The sequence below is a fragment of the Homarus americanus genome, unplaced genomic scaffold (assembly GCF_018991925.1).
Source record: "Homarus americanus isolate GMGI-L3 unplaced genomic scaffold, GMGI_Hamer_2.0 scaffold34921, whole genome shotgun sequence".
NCBI lineage: Eukaryota > Metazoa > Arthropoda > Malacostraca > Decapoda > Nephropidae > Homarus > Homarus americanus.
In genome coordinates, this window is record NW_024741901.1 from 21484701 (window position 1) to 21506756 (window position 22056).

General features: G+C 38.2%; 1 protein-coding gene across 1 annotated transcript; it reads right to left on the reverse strand.

The window, feature by feature from the left end:
* Positions 1-8690: 8690 nt before the first annotated feature.
* LOC121876250 (probable glutamate receptor) lies at positions 8691-19854 on the reverse strand. The gene is made up of 10 exons (XM_042381266.1): positions 19773-19854; positions 17108-17266; positions 15392-15535; positions 15029-15119; positions 12596-12899; positions 12023-12237; positions 11473-11653; positions 11178-11277; positions 9437-9566; positions 8691-9184 (listed from the first exon to the last, which is right to left on the reverse strand). The coding sequence occupies exons 2-10, from the start codon at positions 17182-17184 to the stop codon at positions 9086-9088; spliced, it is 1341 nt and encodes a 446-aa protein (XP_042237200.1). The 5' UTR covers positions 17185-17266; positions 19773-19854; the 3' UTR covers positions 8691-9085.
* Between the last annotated feature and the right edge of the window lie 2202 nt (positions 19855-22056).

Below are 22056 nucleotides of genomic sequence, written 5' to 3' on the forward strand. Positions count from 1 at the left end.
GTTATATTCATAATTGTTATCTTATCAAATGAGGTAGAAATAATATCGAAATGCAGCAAATCCTGTCATTGTAATTGGATATGGCATCATAATACACCTGTGATTACTATATTTGCAAATTAATGTAATATCGGATCATAGTGTTTCATATTTCGTTCGAAATGATTCCATTGTAACCTCGGTTTATGAAAACATAGTAACGTTATATTCCTATTTAGTGACCTATTCCCTGGGGCTGAAATAGTATCTAAGGTCCACAAATCAGCGATGTTACTCATGACGTTATTGGTTTTGCATATTGTATCACAATTCATTATATTTCATTACATTATGTAGAGTATAAATGGTATACTGCAGGTATCATGGTAATTATCAGGTGAAAGAAGAAAGAACGAAAGGTGCAAGTCACAAACAGAAATACCAACCGAACTGAGACTGTTGTGCACGTGTTACTGTGTTCATTTCCAAATACATCAGGCCCAGGGGGTCGATACTTTTTGGGGAGAGTATACGCCAGTATCTTCATGTTCCTGTAACTCGACAGCATTAAGTGTACTTGTGTGATTATTTACCTGGATAACTGTGTCTGTGTGTGACTTACCACTCGACGTGGTGTACCTCTGTGTTATTTTCCATTTGCCACTATACCTTATGACTGTACCTGCATGTGTGTTCCTGTATAACTATGTACCTGTATGACTGTGTACGCATATGACAGTGAGTCTAGGTATATTGTCTGTGTAAATAGGAACTGTACATGTGTTAACATGTCTCCCAGCAAGTATATATTTTCTGTATGATAAACCCAGTGTTTGATTCATCATTGTCATAGCTTGAGGTATTGTAAAATGATTGGTTATGTGATTTATCTTAACGTTTTATCAAAAAAGAAACAATTATTTTGTAAAATTTTAATAATAAATTGAGCACTGGAGCTCTTAGCTCTTACTGTAGCTCCATAAAACGCGGTAAATATATTTTTAAATGTATAGAAGGAAGGATAGAAAATAATGGTTGTAAAATATGTATTAAGTCGCCTCGAGTGAAGACCCAGAACAACGTCAAGCTCCTAATTAACGGGTTTAATTACACCATGAATATGTACACAGCGTTGTAATCAGCAAGGTCACTAAATCTTGAATTTCCAATCTTAACTTAGATAAAATAATTAATTAGGTGGAAATTAAAAAACTTTTCAGGCTGGTGAGTGGACGCAGGTGAGGCTGACAGTCCACTTAATCGGCCCTGGACTTGTTATAATTGATGAGCAGAGGGACCGGGCTGCTGGGAGGTGACGAGGTAGCTACACTACTGACGACTCACACACAGGAACTCTCACAGGTACTGAAGTTATGAAGTTAATCAATAGTTTTATATAGATTTAATCATGGGAAATACATCAATTATTTTATATATGAAGTCTCGCTGAATATAGATAACTTTGGAACAGTGATAATTTTCGTCTACAATACTTCATTTTTCGCAAATGAAACTGTTTTGTCTATTAGTACGATCTTGTTAATAATTACAGTGTAAATGAGTATTATCATCACTATTCTAACAAGCATAACCTAACATGATCAATAACTTGGTTATATTGTGATGAAATACGTCTGAAATAAGATAAGCAAAATATACTTTATATGAACATATTTCCATTGATTTGTCGAAGTGAAAATAACAAGTTACCCTTATTTGTCAAAATTATTAGAAAAGAATTTCTAACCATTTATCTTTTCTGGAAACTTCTGACTAGTCATAAGCGATCAGGGAGAACATAACACACATACCCGACACTGCATAAAGGAATATTGTAATACAAAACTTACCCAAACCTTAATCTAACGTGGCCTAATCTTAACAAATCTACTTTAAGCATATACATATTAATTTCCTTTGAGTTGTAGCATTATCAGCAAAAGGTTATCCTTATTCGGCAAAAACCCCATTTACCTTTTAAGACCTAATCGGCATTTGTCCCCTCCTCACTCTACCACCATAACCATCACTTGCTCCAACTTGACACCAGAAGAAACTGCTTCACGAAGCTACTCGACCCCAGTTTCCCATCTGACCATGAGACCGAAGTATCGAGGTAAGTGTGTCTGTCTGGTAAGCTCAGTCTCTTCTCTGCGGCCTACAGTGTTTCTCTTCTCCCGGGGTGTGTACGAAGAATTGTATTAAGGACTACTGCTGCTGGTGTTGTGTTGGTTTGATGGTAGTGGACTACAGCGTTAATCCCTGGTTCCTTGTGGTTGGCCATCGCAACATACAGTAGACTTGCTACCTGTGCTACCATTTCTATCAGGCTTTTGTGTTGTTGTATATAGTATGTGTATTTAATGTTTAATATTCTGGTGTGTTTTGATAAGTTCATAGTTGTGTTTAACTCGAGTTATGTAATGTATCTAATTAACTATTTTAATCAATGCTTAATATATACAGTATGCTCTTAAATTACTCAGTTTACTTAATAATCTTCTGATCCCTTTCATAACTTAAATTTGTCAGTCACTATAACAGTGATTCTTGTGTGAGTGTTCCTTACTTCCTGCATCCACATATTTCAACCCCTAGATTATTCGCTCATTATTCTTACTTGTCAACTTTGCCTTTCCTCAATGTTGTGGGAAGCAAGGAGGGATATCTCACTCTAAATCAATGAAAGTTAATTACCCCATGTTAAAATGTAATCTGTTTCAGGTAAGGCGTCATAAAATAGCAAAATTTTACCTAAAGTAGGATAAGCTAGGTTAGGTTAGGTTAGATTTTGTATGAAACTTCATATACTTGTATTTTTACGACCTACATGATCCCTTATTACCAGTCCAGAATTTTCGAAAAAGGATAAATACATAGGAGTTATCGCTAACCGGCAATAAATATTACTAAATAAATGTAGCTGTTTATTCATATGCAGCTACTGTTATTCAGAGTGTAGATCCCGCCACAACAAAAGAGAACTGAGGGAGAATGGGATTCCTTGCTTATTGGCTCACTGTGGGCCGGCCACTGTGACTGGCCACCAGCTCCTCAAACTCACTCACTGGCGGTGACGAGAGCACCTGACGAACGCGAAAGCCAAGCCCATAGTTTTCTGTCTGCCACAGATCGATGTTCCTCCCTATTTTCAAAGGGCTTCCAACTTTATTTGCAGTGTAGTAAAGAGATCTTATCAACTACCATCGTTTAGAGCTAGGCCGAAAACAGTGCTTTCCAACAAAAAACGGGTTTCACCCGGTGTGGTCTGAGTGAACCGTACGATGCGGTATACACTGTATACCTGCACTGTCTATTCTATCATACTGAAACATTGTGAACTTGTATAATACTTTAACTAGGTGAGGGTCTTTATCTAACTAACTAACTAACTCTATCTATCTATCTATCTATCTATTACGGGGATTGGCCCACCCAGGCACAGGTCGCTGACCCATCATCAGGGCCTGGGGGGCGAAAATGTAATAATAATAATAATAATTATTCATAGTAAATAAATTTTATAATAAAAAATAAAAAATTTAAATAAAATAGGAAAATAATAATGATAACAATAATAATATTAATAATAATAATAACACTGTAATAATAATAATCATAAAGAACCATAAAGAAATACAAAAATGAAAAAAAATCAGTATGTTGTGGTGTCAAAGTAAGAGAAACAACTGGGACCCTGCAATTGTGCGTAAATGAGGCAGAAAGTCAGATCAGCAACCTGGGACTTTGGTCACAATTTTCGTGATGCCATTATGCTTCCAATATCTTCCCAGGCGGTAGTACCTCCCTGTTTGATAGCTGCTTATTATTTATCAATCTGTGTGTATTTTTTATTTATTTTTTATTATTTATCTTTTTTTTTAAGGGAATAGTCCACCTGGGCACAGGTCAACGATCCACAACGGGGCCTGGGGGGCGAAAAAATAAGAGTAAAAAGAAATTAAAAATATAAAAGAACACGACCATATTAATCTACAGTACACCACTAAGATGCCGGAAAACCAGCTTTTTAAAGTGAGACAGATTGTAAGAGTATGGAAACACAGAAGAAGGCAGAGCATTCCACAGTTTGGCTGTGTGAGGAAAGAAGGATGTACTGTAACTGGTTATTCTAGTGTGGCCGACAGCCACAGAGAAAGTGTGGGCACCGCAGGCAAGACGAGTGTTACGAGCCCACGGCCTTGCTGGCGGTACACAGGTTGACAAATCCACCTAACATTGCCCGTTAAAGTACCTGTAAACGAGAGAGAGTGAAGCAACATTACGGCGAAGAGAAAGGGAAGAGAGATTGTCGACTAAAGGAGGAGAGTTAATAAGACGAAATGCCTTTGATTCCACCCTATCTAATAGTTGGACAGAAGAAGAGCCACCCCAGATATGAGAACATTACTCCAAGTTAGGACGAATGAATCCCTTATATACTTGAAGCAACTGCTCAGGAGAGAAGTAGCTGCAGCATCTGTACAGTATTCCCAGCTTTCGGGAGGCAGCTTTAGCTATGTTGAGGATGTGTGGCTTCTCTAACAGTACTTGGAGTACTGCTCTCATATCTGGGTTGGCTCTTCTTCTGTCCAACTATTAGATAGGGTGGAATCAAAGGCATTTCGTCTTATTAACTCTCCTCCTTTAGTCGACAATCTCTCTCCCCTTTCTCTTCGCCGTAATATTGCTTCACTCTCTCTCTCTTTTACAGGTACTTTAACGGGCAATGTTCGGTGGATTTGGCATCCTGTGTACCGCCGGCAAAGCCGTGGGCTAGTAACACACGTCTTGCCCGCGGTGCCCACCATTTCACTGTGGATGTCGGTCACACGAGAATAAGCCGTTATAGTACCTTGGGGGGACCAGTGGTAGAAGCGGTACCGTTCTTGCCTCGCAAGCGAGATGTCACGGGTTCGATTCCCGGGCCGGTGGAAGTTGTTTGGACTTATTTCCTAGCCCCCATTAGTCCCTGTTCACCTAGCAGTAAAAGTAGGTACCTGTTGTAAGTCGAAAGTTGCGAATTCGTATTCAGGGAGTTGTTGGAGCTTCCAATAACTTGATGACATAAACCACTGACTCTTCAGGCTTCTACGCCCTTGACTCTTCAGGATTCTCGTGAGACATAAAGGCAAGCATGAACTTAGCATGCTTCCCTGTTGGGCGCTGTAAACGCTTCTGCCCTTCACCTTACACAAGGATGTAGGGGGTGCCCAATAAAAAAAAAAAAGTTATAGTACCTCCTTCTTTCCTCACACAGTCAAACTGTGGAATGCTCTGTTTTCATTTGTGTTTCCATACTTATACAATCTGTCTCACTTTAAAAAGCTGGTTTTCCGGCATCTTCATGGTGTAGATTAACACAGTATAACCCTTTTCTTCTCTATTTTCAATTTCTTTCTGTTCTCCCCCCCCCCTCAGGCCCTCTTGTGGGTCGTTTGACCTGTGTCCAGGTGGGCTAATTCCCGAAAAAAAAATATCTGTTCTAGAGTTTGGCAAAATGATTGCATCCTGAAATGTGTTTGGTGGGAGATCGTCTAATTTGGAAAGTGTAATTAGTAAATATTGAGTATTATTTCTACTGAATTTAACCAAGTTTCTACCTCCCCATTCAGAGATGCTGCGCAGATCCGAATTGATAGATGTAATGATACCAGCTCTAGAAACCCTTCTAGTTTGAGAATTAGGGGGAAGGGAAAATGTGAAGAAGGGTGAAGAGTAAAATCAGCAGCATAAAAATGGATAGAATTAGTCGTAGTGTGAAGTAAATCATTGATAGAAAGAAAGAAGAGAGTAGGTGAAAGAACAGAACCCTGTGGGACACCACTATTGGGAGAGAAGGGGCAAGAGGTAGATCCCTCGACAACAACTGCCATGGATCGGTTCTCAAGGAAGCAAGAATTTATGAGAACAAAGTGGGGGAGAGAGACCATAAGAGGGAAGTTTAGAAAGCAAAGACTTGTGCCATACCCTGTCAATGCTTTGGAGATGTCGAGGGCCACGATGAAAGATTCCCCATAATCCCTAAGAGAGGATGACCAAAGATGGTTACAGTAGGAGAGGAGATCTCCAGTAGATCTCGCTTGGCGAAAACTATAATGATGATCCGACAAAAGAGAAAAGGGTTCAAGGTGACGAAGAAAATTGGAGTTTAGGATAGTTTCTAAAATCTTAGAGAGGGATGAAGTTAGGGCAATAGGGCGATAGTTAGAGGGATTAGAAAAGTCACCCTTCTTCGGATGGGCTGAACCGAGGCATGCTTCCAAGAAGAAGGAAAAGCTTGGGTTTTGAGGCAAAGGCGAAAGAAGCGAGCAAGCACAGGGGCTAGAATTTCAGCACACTATCTATCTATTTATCTATGAGAAGGAGCAACTGTATACTGTAAACACCTATATGTAAGGTATCCGTTTCTATTTCATTTTTATTTTTGAGACTGTAATTTAATAGTAACAGTTCAGAACAAGGGCCTGGGTTAACTAGCCACCTCACACAAAACGTTTATAGAAGAAAATTTGTTTCTTACATTAAGAATCTATGCATTTGGTTGGGGGAATTAAATCGTGTATATTTTGTTTTTGTTTCCTGTTGTTTTTCTGTATGAAGACCAAATGACGCCATTGTTTATTATTGAACTATTGTCAAATCTTTTTACTTACTCATTTATTTTCAATTATACTTTTTATCATTTTTACTTGTGGGAAGCAAATAAAGCTGTCGTTTATTCCACTGTGCTTGAGCAGGAAAATGGAAGAGGAAAACAAATAGTACATAATGTCTATTACAGATTCTTTGTTAAAATGCACACATTTCCATAATGGTACATTATTGTAGGTAGAAGGGAGATAGGCCAAACAGGGAGGTACTACCGCCTGGGAAGATATTGGAAGCATAATGTGTTATCTAATGGTAGATGCTGCTGCCAAAGGGCATCGCGAAAATTGTGACCAAGTCCAAGGTTGCTAATCTGACTTTCTGCCTCATTTGCACACAATTGCGGGGTCTCAATTGCTTCTTTTAACATTGACAACACAACACATAAATATTGTTTCTCACTCTTGATCTTTTTTTTTATTTCTTTATGGTTCTTTATTATTATTATTATTATTATTATTATTATTATTATTATTATTATTATTATTATTATTATTATTATTATTATTATTATTATTATTATTATTATTATTATTATTATTATTATTATATTATTATTATTGCAGTATTATTATTATTATTATTATTATTATTATTATTGCAGTGTTATTGTTATCATTATTATTTTGTTATTATTTTTTTGTATTTTTTTAAATTTTACTTACCTGAATTATTATAATTATTATTATTATTATTATTATTATTATTATTATTATTATTATTACTACTACAGTACTACGTTTTCGCCCCCCCCCCCAGGCTCCGATGTGGGTCAGTGATCTCTGCCCGGGGGGGCTAATCCCCGTAAAAAAAAAGTTTTTATATATATATATATATATATATATATAATAAAAAAGAACATAGTGCACTTGATCCGGTCTGGGGTAAATATAGCTTGCTTACTTTCAATACGTGGATCCCATAGGACTAGAAAATGTGCTGTGAACCCCCATTTGTGAAACTCTGTTGTAGTGCATAACTAGAAGGTCTTGCATGAATCTTCAGTTCTTTCAGTAAAAATTATAAATAACTAGCCATCTTGCTTTAGTAACCATTACTATTATATTGTCTGAAGAGATAATTGTCTGGTTATACAATATATGGACCTTATGTCATCATCCAAGATGAAATGCTGAGTGAAGCAGTTGAAGTTGAACCATGTTTGTGATATTGTCAGTGGTTTTATGTCTTGGAACCATCTAGGTAATAGAGGCAGTGAATATAATTTTCTAATAAACAGGTATAACCTGGTGTAAGCGGTCAGGAAAAAAAATTTGTTTCTTTACAGTTGTGTCCAACCCGACTCTCACACCCTCTCTCACTACATCCTCACTTGCCCTATGACCTCCTCCTACAGGTCCCCAGCCGTTACCAACACCTCTTCCCTCCCAGACCAGATATCCCTCCTCCTAGTCACAGGCCTGGCATTTGACATTATTAGGGACCTGCCACTCTTTGCCATAAACAGATAAAATGTACCGGGAACTTTCCCCCCACACACTCATCATTCTCTCACTTTATGTAACTTGACAGAACCTATGACCCTTCAGGCTTTTACGCCCTTAATGTACGAGTCATAAAGGCAAGTATGAACTTTTCATACTTCCCTGTTGGGCGCTGTAAACGCTTCTGCGCTTCACCTTGCACAGGATGTAAGGGGGTGCCCAATAAACTAGCCCCCTCGGTGGCAAATCTGAAATCTGAATCTTTACAGTTCTGTGAAACCTGATGGAAACTAATCATTTAGGTCATGTTTGCTCGCTTATTGTCATTCTAGGACCAGGTTTCATCCTTTCTGAATTGTGTGTGATATTCCAGAAAATATAATTCACCTAGTGATTCCTCTGTATGGCCCCTGGCACTAATCCCATTAATGTCATGTTGTTCTTTCTCCTCCCACAGGCAGACTTTTAGTATTCATATACCATATATAGGAGTAATATTAATTATTGGTGGTATTTTCTTTGTGCTTCAAATTCAGAAACCAAAGATTTAAGTGACTCCATGCTAGTAATATTTGGTAAAAGTGGAACATAATAGTAATAGTTCAAACGACTTGATGTTAGTTTAATAGTTTATTTATACATAAACATTAACTGCGGTCAGACTTTTTCAGTAGACTTAATAAGACATATAAAGGTACTGTACTGAGTAGCTATAACACGGAAATTTCAGGTGCGTAGAACAATGGCTGGAAACTTTCCGGCTGAACATTGCTATTACTCGGGCTTATTTAAAAATGTATAAAACAAAACAAAAATTAATTGTCAGGTTCAACTGCATAGGTTGGTGGTCAGCTTGACGACTTCCCTGTCAGTGGTGATGATGATCAGTGGCAACTTCTCATAGCCTTGTCAGTACCGATGAGTATGAGCTTGTGACACAGACTCAGTACATGTGGCTAAGTCGTCACAGTTGCGCTGGGTGTTGAGATGTGACGTGACGATGTGGAGGACTATGAGACTCCGTCACCACTGCGTTTGTTGACATAAAGTTCCAGACAGAAGGTGACCAGAGCCAGCAGAAGTCCTGCGCCCAGCACCACCAACATCCCCTGAATATATAAAAGGAAAATGAGCATTATATATATATATATATATATATATATATATATATATATAAAGGCAAATAATTATTTCACCCTTTAATAAGCACTACCAAGTAAAAATGCTTTAAATATCCATGAAAATATTCATACCCTAAATATTTTCTTTTTGTTCTTATGCGGAAACAAGACCAGTTGTCTCTCCGTTCACAGCCTTTAAAGTTTGTTATGATAATGAAGCTAAGAAAATACTGCATTTACCCAGAGGTTGTTGATGGCGAGAGATTCCCTCTCTGTGATGATGGAGGGCGCATGGCGACACACGGTGGAGAAGGGGATACTGCTCATCAACCAGTGGTCGTACAGCCCAGACTCCAGTATGGCCCTCACCCTGACACGGTAAACACTCGTTACCTCTTATTCTTACAGACAAATTGTGACATATTCTAAAGACTTAATTTAGGGAGACATAATTAGAAGAAACGACCAGGTTCCTCTGCCAACCTCAACTGAGAAACACCACACAATGTCTCCAGCAGACAGATATATGAATAGAGGCCATATATTTTATGATTTTATTTGTTTTGTCATCTTCACCACTGATCGGTTTGTTAGCCACTTGGGTGATCGGTCACGTCTCTGTTACGCACTGTTGCCAAGTACTGGGCATGCACCGGCTCCTGAATGTACCTGAACCTGCTCCAGTGTTGGTCAAGTTTTGTCTTGAAAGAGCTCACACTCGGTGCCGTCACAACACTTTCTGGTAGATTGTTCCAAGAGTTCACAACTCTCACTCCGATAAAGTTTGCCCTCACAGTTTTCTGGACATGCGGCTTCTTCAATCTTGAGCTGTGACCCCTTGTGGGGCGAGCGTCCGCCAGCTCCAAGTAAGGACACTCGACTGAGTAGTGCCCCCTGAGATGCTTATACACCTCAATTAGGTAACCCCTTGCCCGTCTGTAGTATAAGTTAGGCAAGTTCAGACGCTCCAATCTCTCAGTGTAGCTGAGGTGCCGAAGTGCAGGCACCAGTCTGGTGGCCCTCCTTTGAGCATTTTCAACCAACTGACAGTCTTTAGCATATCTCGGGGACCAGACGGGGTGACAGTACTCCAGATGGGGAAGCACTTCACTCTTGAAGATCGTTACGAGGGACGGACCGTCTAGATATCTGAACGACCTTCTTATAAGACCCAATAATTTATTTGCCCGATTTACCTTCTTCTCGCAATGGCCCGAGAACTTCACCTCATTGTCAACATACACACTTAGGTCCTTCTCACATTCAGTCTCAAATAGTGCAGTTTTTTCATCTCGTTGGGACATATGATACGCCTCCTTACCGTTGGTACGCCCCAGGTGCATCCTCTTACACTTCGTGACATTGAAATCTCAGCAGCCATTTCTTCGACCATTCTTGGAGCCCACAGAGGTCCTTCTGCAGCTCTTCACAGTAGGCTTGGTTCTTAATTTCCCGAAATAACTTGGCGTCATCTGCAAACATTTGCATGGAGGAGTGTCCAACGTCAGGCATGTCATTTATGAAACAAACAAACAACACCGGGCCCAATATACCTGTCATCGTCCTTCGACAGAAACACCAAACCAAACTTCAAACTTTATGTGATGTGAATGTAAAAAAAAAAATATTCCCTGAAGGTTCTCCTCTCCTGGTAATAGATTCCTTGTCATTCACCAAAAAAATTAATTTCTCTATGAATATTTTTACTCCTACGGTTATTACAGAGGAAATATTAAAAGAGCTCCTCTTTATTAGTTCTGGAAATAATTTATCGTCAACTCTTCATTAAAGTCACGAACTTTGTCGTATACTTGGTAAAAGCTAAGAATCCCACAGAACTCCAGACTTAATAGTAAGTTTAATGTTTGAAAATTAGTGGAGGACTAATGCTGTTGAAAATGATCACCTGCTTTGGAAACAGAAACCTCGCATCTCACCGAATTTCCGAGCACTGCCTCTGTATAGCTATGAAGGTCTTTACCTATAACTCATGGCACGAACAAGTAGGTTTCCTTTGAGTGCGACGATACAGTGGGTGAGGGGGAAAAAGGACTCTCTCATCTTATAGAAGTCACATCGTCCTGCAACAAATGGAATATACATGAATTCTGTTAGCTAACACCGTACGAGACTTATAAGATGCTATTTTTTATTCTTCCTAAACAAAAGAACAAAAACAAAATAAAAACAGGACAAATGGAGTTTTTGTCTTATGTACAGATGGTATATTACTATCGGCCTGTTATCGGAGAACATATATCAAAGAAAATGATCACCTGTTTTTGCGAAGTAGTTGGCAGCGAGTCGGTCAAGAGCGAGGCCAGGGCTGAAGAGGACGTGGTGACCCTTGGTGACCAGCTTCTCCATCACGTCCGGGAAGGTTTTTGATAACTGGTATTTGACCCGACCCACCTTGTATAGATTTCCCAACTCCTGCAACTCACCACTCTTCACTGTCTGTGACCAACACACTATTATTATAATTATTAACACTGTACACGATTCTGGAGAAGCAAAGAATAAGAAGTTAAAGTAAAAGCAGTAGGGAGAGTAAAGGAATTTTATAGGAGAGTATTTAGCCCATCCTATACTCATATGATGTGTAAAGACAACTTTAATGTTATAACGACTTCAAGTCAGGAATGTTTGGAGGACAGAACTCACTACTGGATCATTCTGTACTATGTCATGTTTTGTCGTGATGATGAATGTTAAGAAAGGACTTTTCATATGGCCGAAGAAGACCTATAATGTCGTTGGCACAGCCGACAAAGGTGTCCTAGGGTTTGATCACAATAATTATGTTGATTAACTTCAGGAACTCACGAGAAGGAAATCAATAAAAACGTCGTTGCGCGTCATGATCAGAGTGACGGAGGAGTCGAGCAGGTTCCTGAGGGTCTGCAACGGCTTGGAGATGTATCGCACCGCCAGTAGAGAGACCAAGTTGCCACTGTAGCTCCACATCACCATCATCGTCACAACCATCCACCCCAACACCAACAACATTTCACTACCACGTCGCTGCCCCAAGCGCAAGTCTGCATAGATGCGAAACAAATGATATGACATTGAACGATAAACGATTTTTTTTATTTGTGATAATTTATAATTAGACATTATTTATATTACACAATATGTATAGTTTTTTCGTATTTAATATCTCATAATTGGATTCCTGTCCAATGTAGTCATAAAACAAACACATAAAAGTTTTTAAAAATTATGAAACAATATATAAACCGTCTTTGCAAAGAAAAAAAATCGATATTTTTAAAAAAAGGGAAAATTTAAAGGATCCTTAAAAGCTTAAACCACCGAACCTTTGCAAATAGAAGATTCTCCAAAACAGTATGATATGTATCAAAGTTTAGCACATATAGGAACACTGTAACTCACCTTGACGAAGGGCTACTCTTAGATGTTCTAGAAATAAGTCAGTGATCCATGTGAAGCGTCCAACACTCTTTTTATTATTGTTGCTGCCAAGCACCACCATTGCCAACCAAGCTATCACCAGGGATGCCAACAGTGCCGTCCAAACCACGGAATCCAGCGGAAACAGGAATCCCCACGGGTCGATTTCTGGTTGGCCTTTTCCCGCAACACATTGTAGAACATCAGAGTATAATGAATCAGTAAATTCGAGGTATTTATTCCTGTCCTCGGTGCGGGTATATGGTGCTAGAGCAATATCCGCTTCCTGTGGGGATATATAAATATAAGTATAAATATAAATATATATATATATATATATATATATATATATATATATATATATATATATATATATATATATATATATATAAATAATAATAATAATAAACGGTTTATTAATAGAGTTGCAGCCGGTGGCTGAAAATATACAGACTTACATTTGATTTAGACATAATGATATAATATGCATTGAATACAATTACAGAGCTGTACAGCACATAAATCAGGAGTTATTTATTATTTTAACAATAGATGGGATGGTGCTGTTCTTATATCTATTGGTGCGGGCTCTTATGGGCTGGATTTTGTTGTAGTGGCGGACTGTGCGAGTTGGGTGGGGGGCTACAGGTGGGAGGAGGTGGCGATGGCGAGGGTGGTGCAGTAGTCCACGGCCAAACCTTTCCAGTGCTTGGTGGTGGAGGTCACTGAGGGATGGCATTTCCAGGGTGGAGAGAGCGTTGGTGTAGCCGGAGTATTCTGCGCCGAGCATGATTCTGCAGGCCCTTTTCTGTACCTTCTCTAGCTGACGTTGTTGGGTAGAGTTGAGAGAAGACGACCAGGCTGGTGACGCATACGTTAGTTTGGGGAGAATAAAGACATTGTAGATGGTCCTCAGCTCTGGCGTGGGTGTCCCAAGTGACCTAAGTCTTCGTAGCATGTAGAGACGGTACGAGGCTGCCTTGACTGTGTTATTTACATGGGCCTTCCAGTCAAGTTTGTTGTCTATAGTTACACCCAGGAGTGTGGCAGACTGCACCAGCTGGAGAGGATGGGCACCCACTGTGACTGCTGGGGCTTGCACTGGAGTAGTGGCGGTATTGATGTGCATGACTACGGTTTTGGTGTGGTTGATGGTGACCTTGTTCTCCGTAGTCCATGCCTGTAGCCTGTCCAGGGTGCCTTGGAGCGATGAGTAGTCTGGTGCTGTGTTGTCCACTGAAACCCCCACAGTGCAGTCATCCACGTACTTCCACCTGTGAGGAGTGTCCGATAGAGCGTCGTTGGTCAGGGTGAGGAAGCACAGTGGTCCCATCTTGGTCCCCTGGGGAACACGGCAGGTGAGGTGTTGGAATGTAGAGACCAAGCCCTGATACTTCACTGCTTGGCGACGTCCACTCAAGAAATAAGTGAGCCATGAGACGAGGTTGGTTGGCAGCCCTAGTGCAATAGCCTTGTTGATAACAGTGCAGTGATCAACAAGGTCAAAGGCCTTCCTGAAGTCCACAAGGGCAACGGCCAGTGATGTCTTGCGTTTCTGCAAGTTTTTGTGCAGAAAATCCAGAAGGCTCACCAAGCAGTGTGATGTAGAGGAGGTCCTCATATTGCCAAATTGCTGTGAATCAATTGACTGATATATACTTGCAAATGCCCACTCAAAAACAAAGTCCTCACAAAGTAGACTGGGTATGGGGGTAATGGCAACTGGCCTGAGGTCGTTAGGGGACTGTGGGGTGGTGACCTTGGGGATGGGGGTGACAAATGCGGTTTTCCATTCATTAGGGCATTTGCTTTGTCTGAGGGATGCATTAATAATAGAACAGAGGGGGGTGGCAAGTTCGACTGCAAACTCCTTGTATATTTTGATTGGGAGGTCAATTGGGGTCGTGGAGTGTTTGAATATATATATATATATATATATATATATATATATATATATATATATATATATACACAGTATATATGCATATATATATATCATGTAGATCCACAATGAAAACGTGGATTAGGCATTTGTTAGACAGAGAAATAGGCTAGATATAACTCTTCCTTATTTGTTAACATAGAAAACATTTTCCCCCAAATCTGAAAACAATATATGTGGGAAGATAGGATAATATACCCATGCAGGGGAGAGTTGCCGGCAGCTAGAGAGAAAGGTGGAAAATTACCTCCCATTATAAAGGAACACGGAAGATTATTCTCAACAAGAATAGCTGGACACTAGGTTGACTAATGCTCCCAAAACATCATTCCGCAATAGTTTAACCCTCTGTGTACGGGCTCCCCTCTGAGATGAATAAAATCGTCTAGCGTTAGCCAAATAAAGTATTAAAAAATGCCGCCCCGTTGTGAAGAGTTAGTGTAAATGGTCTACTAATGTTGGCCAATACTTACCTTCCTTCGGATGTGACCTGTCATGCCAGACCAGGTCCCATTGTCCATCTTGTATCCGTATGTTTTGTCAACAGGTCTGATCAGATGGTACCTGTGAACCACACAAACACTTACTATCAACTTAATTATGTGCTAGTAACATTATAGCTAAAAACAAGAGACATTAATATTCTTATAATCTGTATATGCATCTCTATATCTATATGATTTTTTTATGGAAGCCATTAAATTGTGTGTTGGCATCTATATTCTTACTTTTTGTTACTTGAGTAAGCTAGTTAGATACTTCCTTCAATCTATATATCGAGAAAAATTATCCACTAAATAAGAGATAAAGAGTAACTATTTCAGAAGTTGACTCACGTAAAGTTGAGTGAGCTCGCCATAACATGGAGGACATTAGCCATGGGTCCCGATACACTGAGGCTGCCATCATCCTGTTCCTTTACATAAAGGTGAGGCGGCCGCTCCACCACCGTCAGCACCACCCTCACCTCCTCCGTGAACCTGCACCATCACACCACACATTAGTTTCTATTTAGGTTGTTTATCCTAAACAAACGGTATACTTTTTGCATTACCTTTATTGTGCGGAACTTCTTTGATAACATTTTAGGTGAAATTTTCATATGCTTCCGTCATACCCATCATAATATAAATCTTTAACTCTCCTACAACCGTGTCATCCAACGGCTCTTCCAAAACCTGTGTTGTATTTTTCATTCTTTTCAGCGTTCCTTGCCACCAAATTAATTTTAAATTAATCAATTTGGACCATTAAACATATCGAGGAACGTGATAGCTTTTATTTCTCTAATTTGAAACACTTCTGTTCCATATGGAGATAATGATATTTATAGTACATCTATTGATAATATATAATAACATGTTATCATGATATATATCTTGCTGACTTTTCCCAGTGTCCAAAAGCTAAATACTCCCTTAATATTAGTTACTGTCAGTCTTCAGAAAAACGTTGTTTCATGTACAGTATAGCGTCTTCCTCTATAGTGCTTTACACAATGGTGTGTTGGGATGCCCCGGGAAAATGGGACTTGAAAGGTGTGGCAGACCTTGTAAGAGGATGACTGTGACATCAGTACCCACCACTGCGAAGTGAACAGATGACCACAAGAGGGAAACACTAAAGCTGGGAAACTCGTAAGACAGCCTCACTACACAGGTCAGCAGGACAGCGATATGTAGGAGCATTAAACCACCTCACAATATGTCATGTCACACGTACACAGCAGTTTGTGATGTAGACTCTCTCCTCGAGGGATACAACGGGGAGAAGATTTATGTGTGAACATAACACTAGACAACCATAGAAACATAGTACCCTCCAACAGTGCACTTGGTAAAAATAATTTTTTGGACTTCTGGGTGGCAAGGCCGAACCCTTCTGAGGCCCACCATCTGTAATTGGATGAATGTGTATTCGATGACGTCTGAAGAGGCCATTTACTTGAAAAAATTACCTGAAGGCCATCCCACCTAGAGGTGGCCTAAATGTTCTTGATATTCCTGGCCAGGGCTGATTTGTTCTTATTTACACAGCTTGAACTGGTAGACTGTTCTGTAGGTCTACTGCCCTCTATGTGAATTTTTTTCCTAATATTCCTCTTGTACAACACCTTAGCAAGCTTGAATTTGTGTCCTGTTGTGTTGGTAGACCGAACGTAACGAAAACTTTATCTGGATTTACCTCTTCCACCTCGTTCACGAATTTGAATGTCTTTGAGATTCGTCCTATTGTGTCTTGTCTGAAGAGTTGTCAGTCCTAAGGCCTAAAAGCTACATGGAAAATCGAGATGATTTAGTTCAGGAATTGACCTTATCGCTCTGTGTTGAACATCTTCTAGAGATGTCCTGAATTTATGAAGGAATATGGTATCCAGTCCTGTATACAGTAGTCCAAAGAGGGAGGTACGAAAGATGAAACTTAAGGAATTTTTTTTCCTTTGTATTTGATTGTACGACTTATAATTCCTAAAGTTTTGTTAGATGAAAAGATATTTACTTTTTACTTACAGCTTAGGTATTAAGGAGATGATGTTAGATAGGTATTGTTACCTGAAGGTCCTGGGGTGGTGTTGTAGGCCGCGGATTATCTCTGGGTCCTCCAGGGCCTCCTGAAGCGTTTGAACCATCACTCTAGCTGCCTCTTAACACACTACTTCTTCGCAACAGTCTGGTAAGAGTCTCAGTCTTCTCCACCCTGTCACCACAGCTCTGTCATAATGATAATGACAACATGGCAATGCAAATTATAATGATTTATTACTGAGATTATAAATAACTGGTAATATGTTTGTTAAGCTATTGCATTGTTTTCAAATTTCAGATATCTCATAGTTTTTCACTTACATTGTGAAATTTTCAAAATAATGATGAATAAGAGAGAAAAATAAGGATTAAACATTTTGCGTCGGACGAGGCTCACAGAAATGTTTAGTGTTCAGTTATGTTAAGGTCGGCAACTATTAATTATGACACTGACCTAGATCATTTTATAATGGAAGTGTAAGTCATAACCGAACAATTTATTAAATTATCACTGGCTAACTGCTACTGCTTGCTGGTCATATGAGGTCAGCATGAATTAGCTAGTGTTAATACTCTCCCAATACCCCAATTTTCCGGCCGTATGCGGCCGGAAAATTGGGGTATGTGTGCGGCCGGCTGAGTGACGTCTAAATTTCGGGCAATGTGGCCGGTAAGACTGTTATTATTCCTTATATTTTGGGTGTAAATAAAAGGCAGGGAAATTAAGGAAATAAACGAGAAACCAGATATGTTTCCCAATTTCTTCACACAATACTTAACTAGGCTAGTGACTAGTGCTAATATTTCAATGTAGAATATGTCTATGCTGAAAATGAAAGGTTTGTTTAGTTTTAAATACTGGTGTTGTTTAAAAAAATGCTGATAATAGAATATAGTAATAGTATTACCGATTTTACATTTAAGTCTGTGGAACGCAGTGCTGATTTATGTTGGCTTAGTACACCTGCGGCCGATCGCTGATTACTTGCATCTGTAAGTGGCCGACTAGTGTACAAAGGTTGCGGACCCCTGATCTATGAACCATTCCCGGATAAAGAGATAAAACATGGCCACGGAATTCTCCAAAAATTTAGGCTATTGAATGTCCTTAATAAAAACGAAACTACTTTCTAACTTCTCTTACAATAAAATCCAATTTCATGGGCGTTATTCAGATTGAGTATTACAGCAGTCATAATGATGATAATACTCTGGTGCTACTACTATTGCTACTAATAATAGGCACCAATAATAAATACTAGCTTATTCGTTTAATAAAGTACAGTACTATTATTATTCTTACATATTCTTTAAATTGGAATATCAGGAATATGAATAAAAATCTTGTTTTTTAAGTTCTACAATACTTCTGCTACAGCATTAACAATATTAGAAAAAACTAAGGGACTGTATGGCTACTTGTGTTAGGTCCTCATAATAATAATAATAATAATAATAATAATAATAATAATAATAATAATAATAATAATAATAATAATAATAATAATAATAATAATAATAATAATAATAATAATAATAATAATAATAATAATAAAAATAATCATAATCATAATCATAATCATAATCATAATAATAATAATAATAATAATAATAATAATAATAATAATAATAATAATAATAATAATAATAATAATAATAATAATAATAATTAATGAGTAAAAATTATAGTAATGGTAAATAGTTAGGTACTGCTACTGCTACTAGTCATAGGTTTTAATAATGATATTGATAATAAGTTTTAATACTAAAATTTATTAACAATATCATTATTAAAGCCTATGACTAGTAGCAGTAGCAGTACCTAACTATAGTACTACTACTAATAATAATATAGTTTTCACCCAATAAACGAGGTTTATTTCGCAAACTCTTCACCAATTACAATTCAATACCAGTATAGTTTCTGTTAATTTAAATTCAGATTAATGTATATAAAATATTCAAGGTATATTAATTTTACCAAGCGCTAAAATAGTCATCTCAACATAAACCTATTTTGCCTAAACCTAGATTCAGATTTCAGATTTGCTCCCGAGGGGGCTAGTTTATTGGGCACCCCCTTACATCCTGTGCAAGGTGAAGCGCAGAAGCGTTTACGGCGCCCAATAGGGAAGTATGAAAAGTTCATACTTGCCTTTATGACTCGTACATTAAGGGCGTAAAAGCCTGAAGGGTCATAGGTTCTGTCAAGTTACATAAAGTGAGAGAATGATGAGTATGTGGGGGGAAAGTTCCCGGTACATTTTATCTGTTTATGGCAAAGAGTGGCAGGTCCCTAATAATGTCAAATGCCAGGCCTGTGACTAGGAGGAGGGATATCTGGTCTGGGGCCTAAACCTAGAGTGTTTCCATTGTCTGGATGCTAGTATTATATATATATATTTTTTTTTTGCAACGTAAATTTTATGCAAATTTTACTTTAGAATTACATTACATTTCTACCGTTAAGAGCAGTGCATTCATCCCTCAGGAGTATATGGAGCTCTTCCTAGCATAATCTATGACTAAATGCATGATAACATGAAGAGAAAAATCACGGTTCGTTACTGTTTCTTCACTTTTACAGAATTCATATTGAAGAGAACTAAGCTAATATTTTCCTTATTATATTCTTACCGTAGTTACTAGTGTGACTTGTGATTATAACTAATTTTCCTCCATCATCACTTACCTCTGGCGTGTTGGCCGCTCCGCTTACCACCGCGACCAAATAAGAGTGACAATTCCTCAATGCAACATCGAGTATTTGTAGCCTCAGTTGCTGAGCCCGAAATGTCAAAGGAAGGCGATGGAACGGCATGACATGCGCCTCTTGTATGTCTACCTTTACATATCAAGAAAAATTTGACTTAATTTTTGCATAATTTTCTTGTTTGATAATGTTCACAATGGTACACATTTGTCACCACGTTTACGGTGTCCGTTTTGCGCGTCATCGAGGAGGATCAATGTTTTAGTGCTAAAAACAAGAGAAAACGTAAGTGTGTAGGTAATTACAATATAGTAATATATTAATAACATTACATTAATTATCCAAGTACCTGACTCAACCAGCTATTTATTATATTATAATTTACAATTACTAACATTAGTATGTTGCACGAGAAGAAGAGTAATTGTTGTATAATTGGAGATAGAAACCGTCCGATAATAATGATATCAAAGAGTTTTGTTTGCTGCTGTTGAATAACTAACGTCGACAGAGTTGATATATACTACATGTTGGACTAGATGCACTAAAAGTGTAAGAAATTTCTATTAATGTGAAGGACATTAAAAAGTATGTTTTATATATACTGTATAATATACAGTATATACAGTGTATATTCTACAATGCTACAGTACACCACTTGTCGCCTCACTAGTCACAGGGTGGTCAGAATAAATAAAGATATCATTAAGATACTTTCTAAATTCATGAAACTGTGAAAAAAATTTTATGAATCCACACATAACTTACAGTATCAGAATTTACAAGTTATAAAAAGTAAATAGGAAATCTTAGCTTATTCAGGCATTAGATTAAGTTTTGATAGTTTATATGTGATATGAAAACAAACATTCCTCCTTTACTTGAATAGTTAACTAGATATTAATGTGTGTGGACATTACTGTAAATGTATACATATCCTTTCATTTCTCTCAACCTGTTCTATATGTTTCTATTGTTCCATTTAATTCTTAAGTGCGTCTGTATTTATGTGAATGATGACCGTGTCCGTATCAGTGTGTATATTTAAGACCGTGTGTATGTGTGAATAACTATGACATTTGTATATATTAATAACTATGACCGTTTTTGTATCAGTAAGACTGTATATGACCATGTTTGTATCGCTGAGAAAGTGGATATCAGGGTGTGTATGTGTGTCTGTCGAGCTGTGTACGTCACTTAATATCAGTGTAAGAAAGTATATGTATCAGTATGTACTTTATGTTTGTTAACATTCAGTGCCTATATTAATGCAACTGCAATTGTGTACACTTATTATGGTGTTTCTATTTGATTATATTCATGTGTGATTGTGTTCATATGATTGTACTGTATACGTAAAAAATTCATACATGTGTGATTGTGTGTTTATTGATTTATACAAATGGTGTCGTGTACATTTGCGATTGATTATAAGTATAAGATGCATCTGCATCTGTATCCTTGTGTTATTCTGTATCTGTGTGAGTGTATACATTTGGTGTTTCATTCCTGTGTAATTAGTGTACCTATGGAATCATGTTATTTCTTGATTTTGCATGTGTCATTATACTTTGCTGTACACGTATAACTTTGTAATTGTGTGTGTAAGTATTTGTGTGCATGTGTGATTGCGGGCCTCTTAAATCACACAAACACAATAATGGTTACACATGTGTCTTTGTCTATATCTGTTTATATTTGTGTCTGTACTTGTGTGACTGTGCCTATATAACTGTACCTGGGTGATTATACCTATATAACTGTACTTGTATGACTATACTTGTATGACTGTACTTGTGTAACTGTACCTGAATAATTGTACCTGTGTACCTGTAGCATTGTGATTTTCTGTGTGGAACTGTCCCTTTGTGACTTTACAGTACTTTTGTAAATGTACCTGTGTAGCTATACCTGTGTGATTGCTTGTGTGGCGAGGATCTCTTGCAGCAGTAAGGTTAAGAGGCGACTAACTGTACATAATGCATAAGCTTTAAGTAGTACTACTAACCTCCCGGGGCCACAACTCCCTAGGACTCCCTCAACGCCCACAGCCACCAGGACGACAAGATTACACACCGGGACTTTTAAGGTGATGTTACACAAATCCCAGAAGTTTTGTTAATAGGACTAAAATGTTGTGTGCTAATGATGACACAAAAAGCCAGACATTATAGACATTAGTAAGCTGTCGCCTGTTGAGTTTGATTAACCAGGGTATCATCACCCACCCTTCACAAGGACGAGGCTGCAGAAAAGAAGG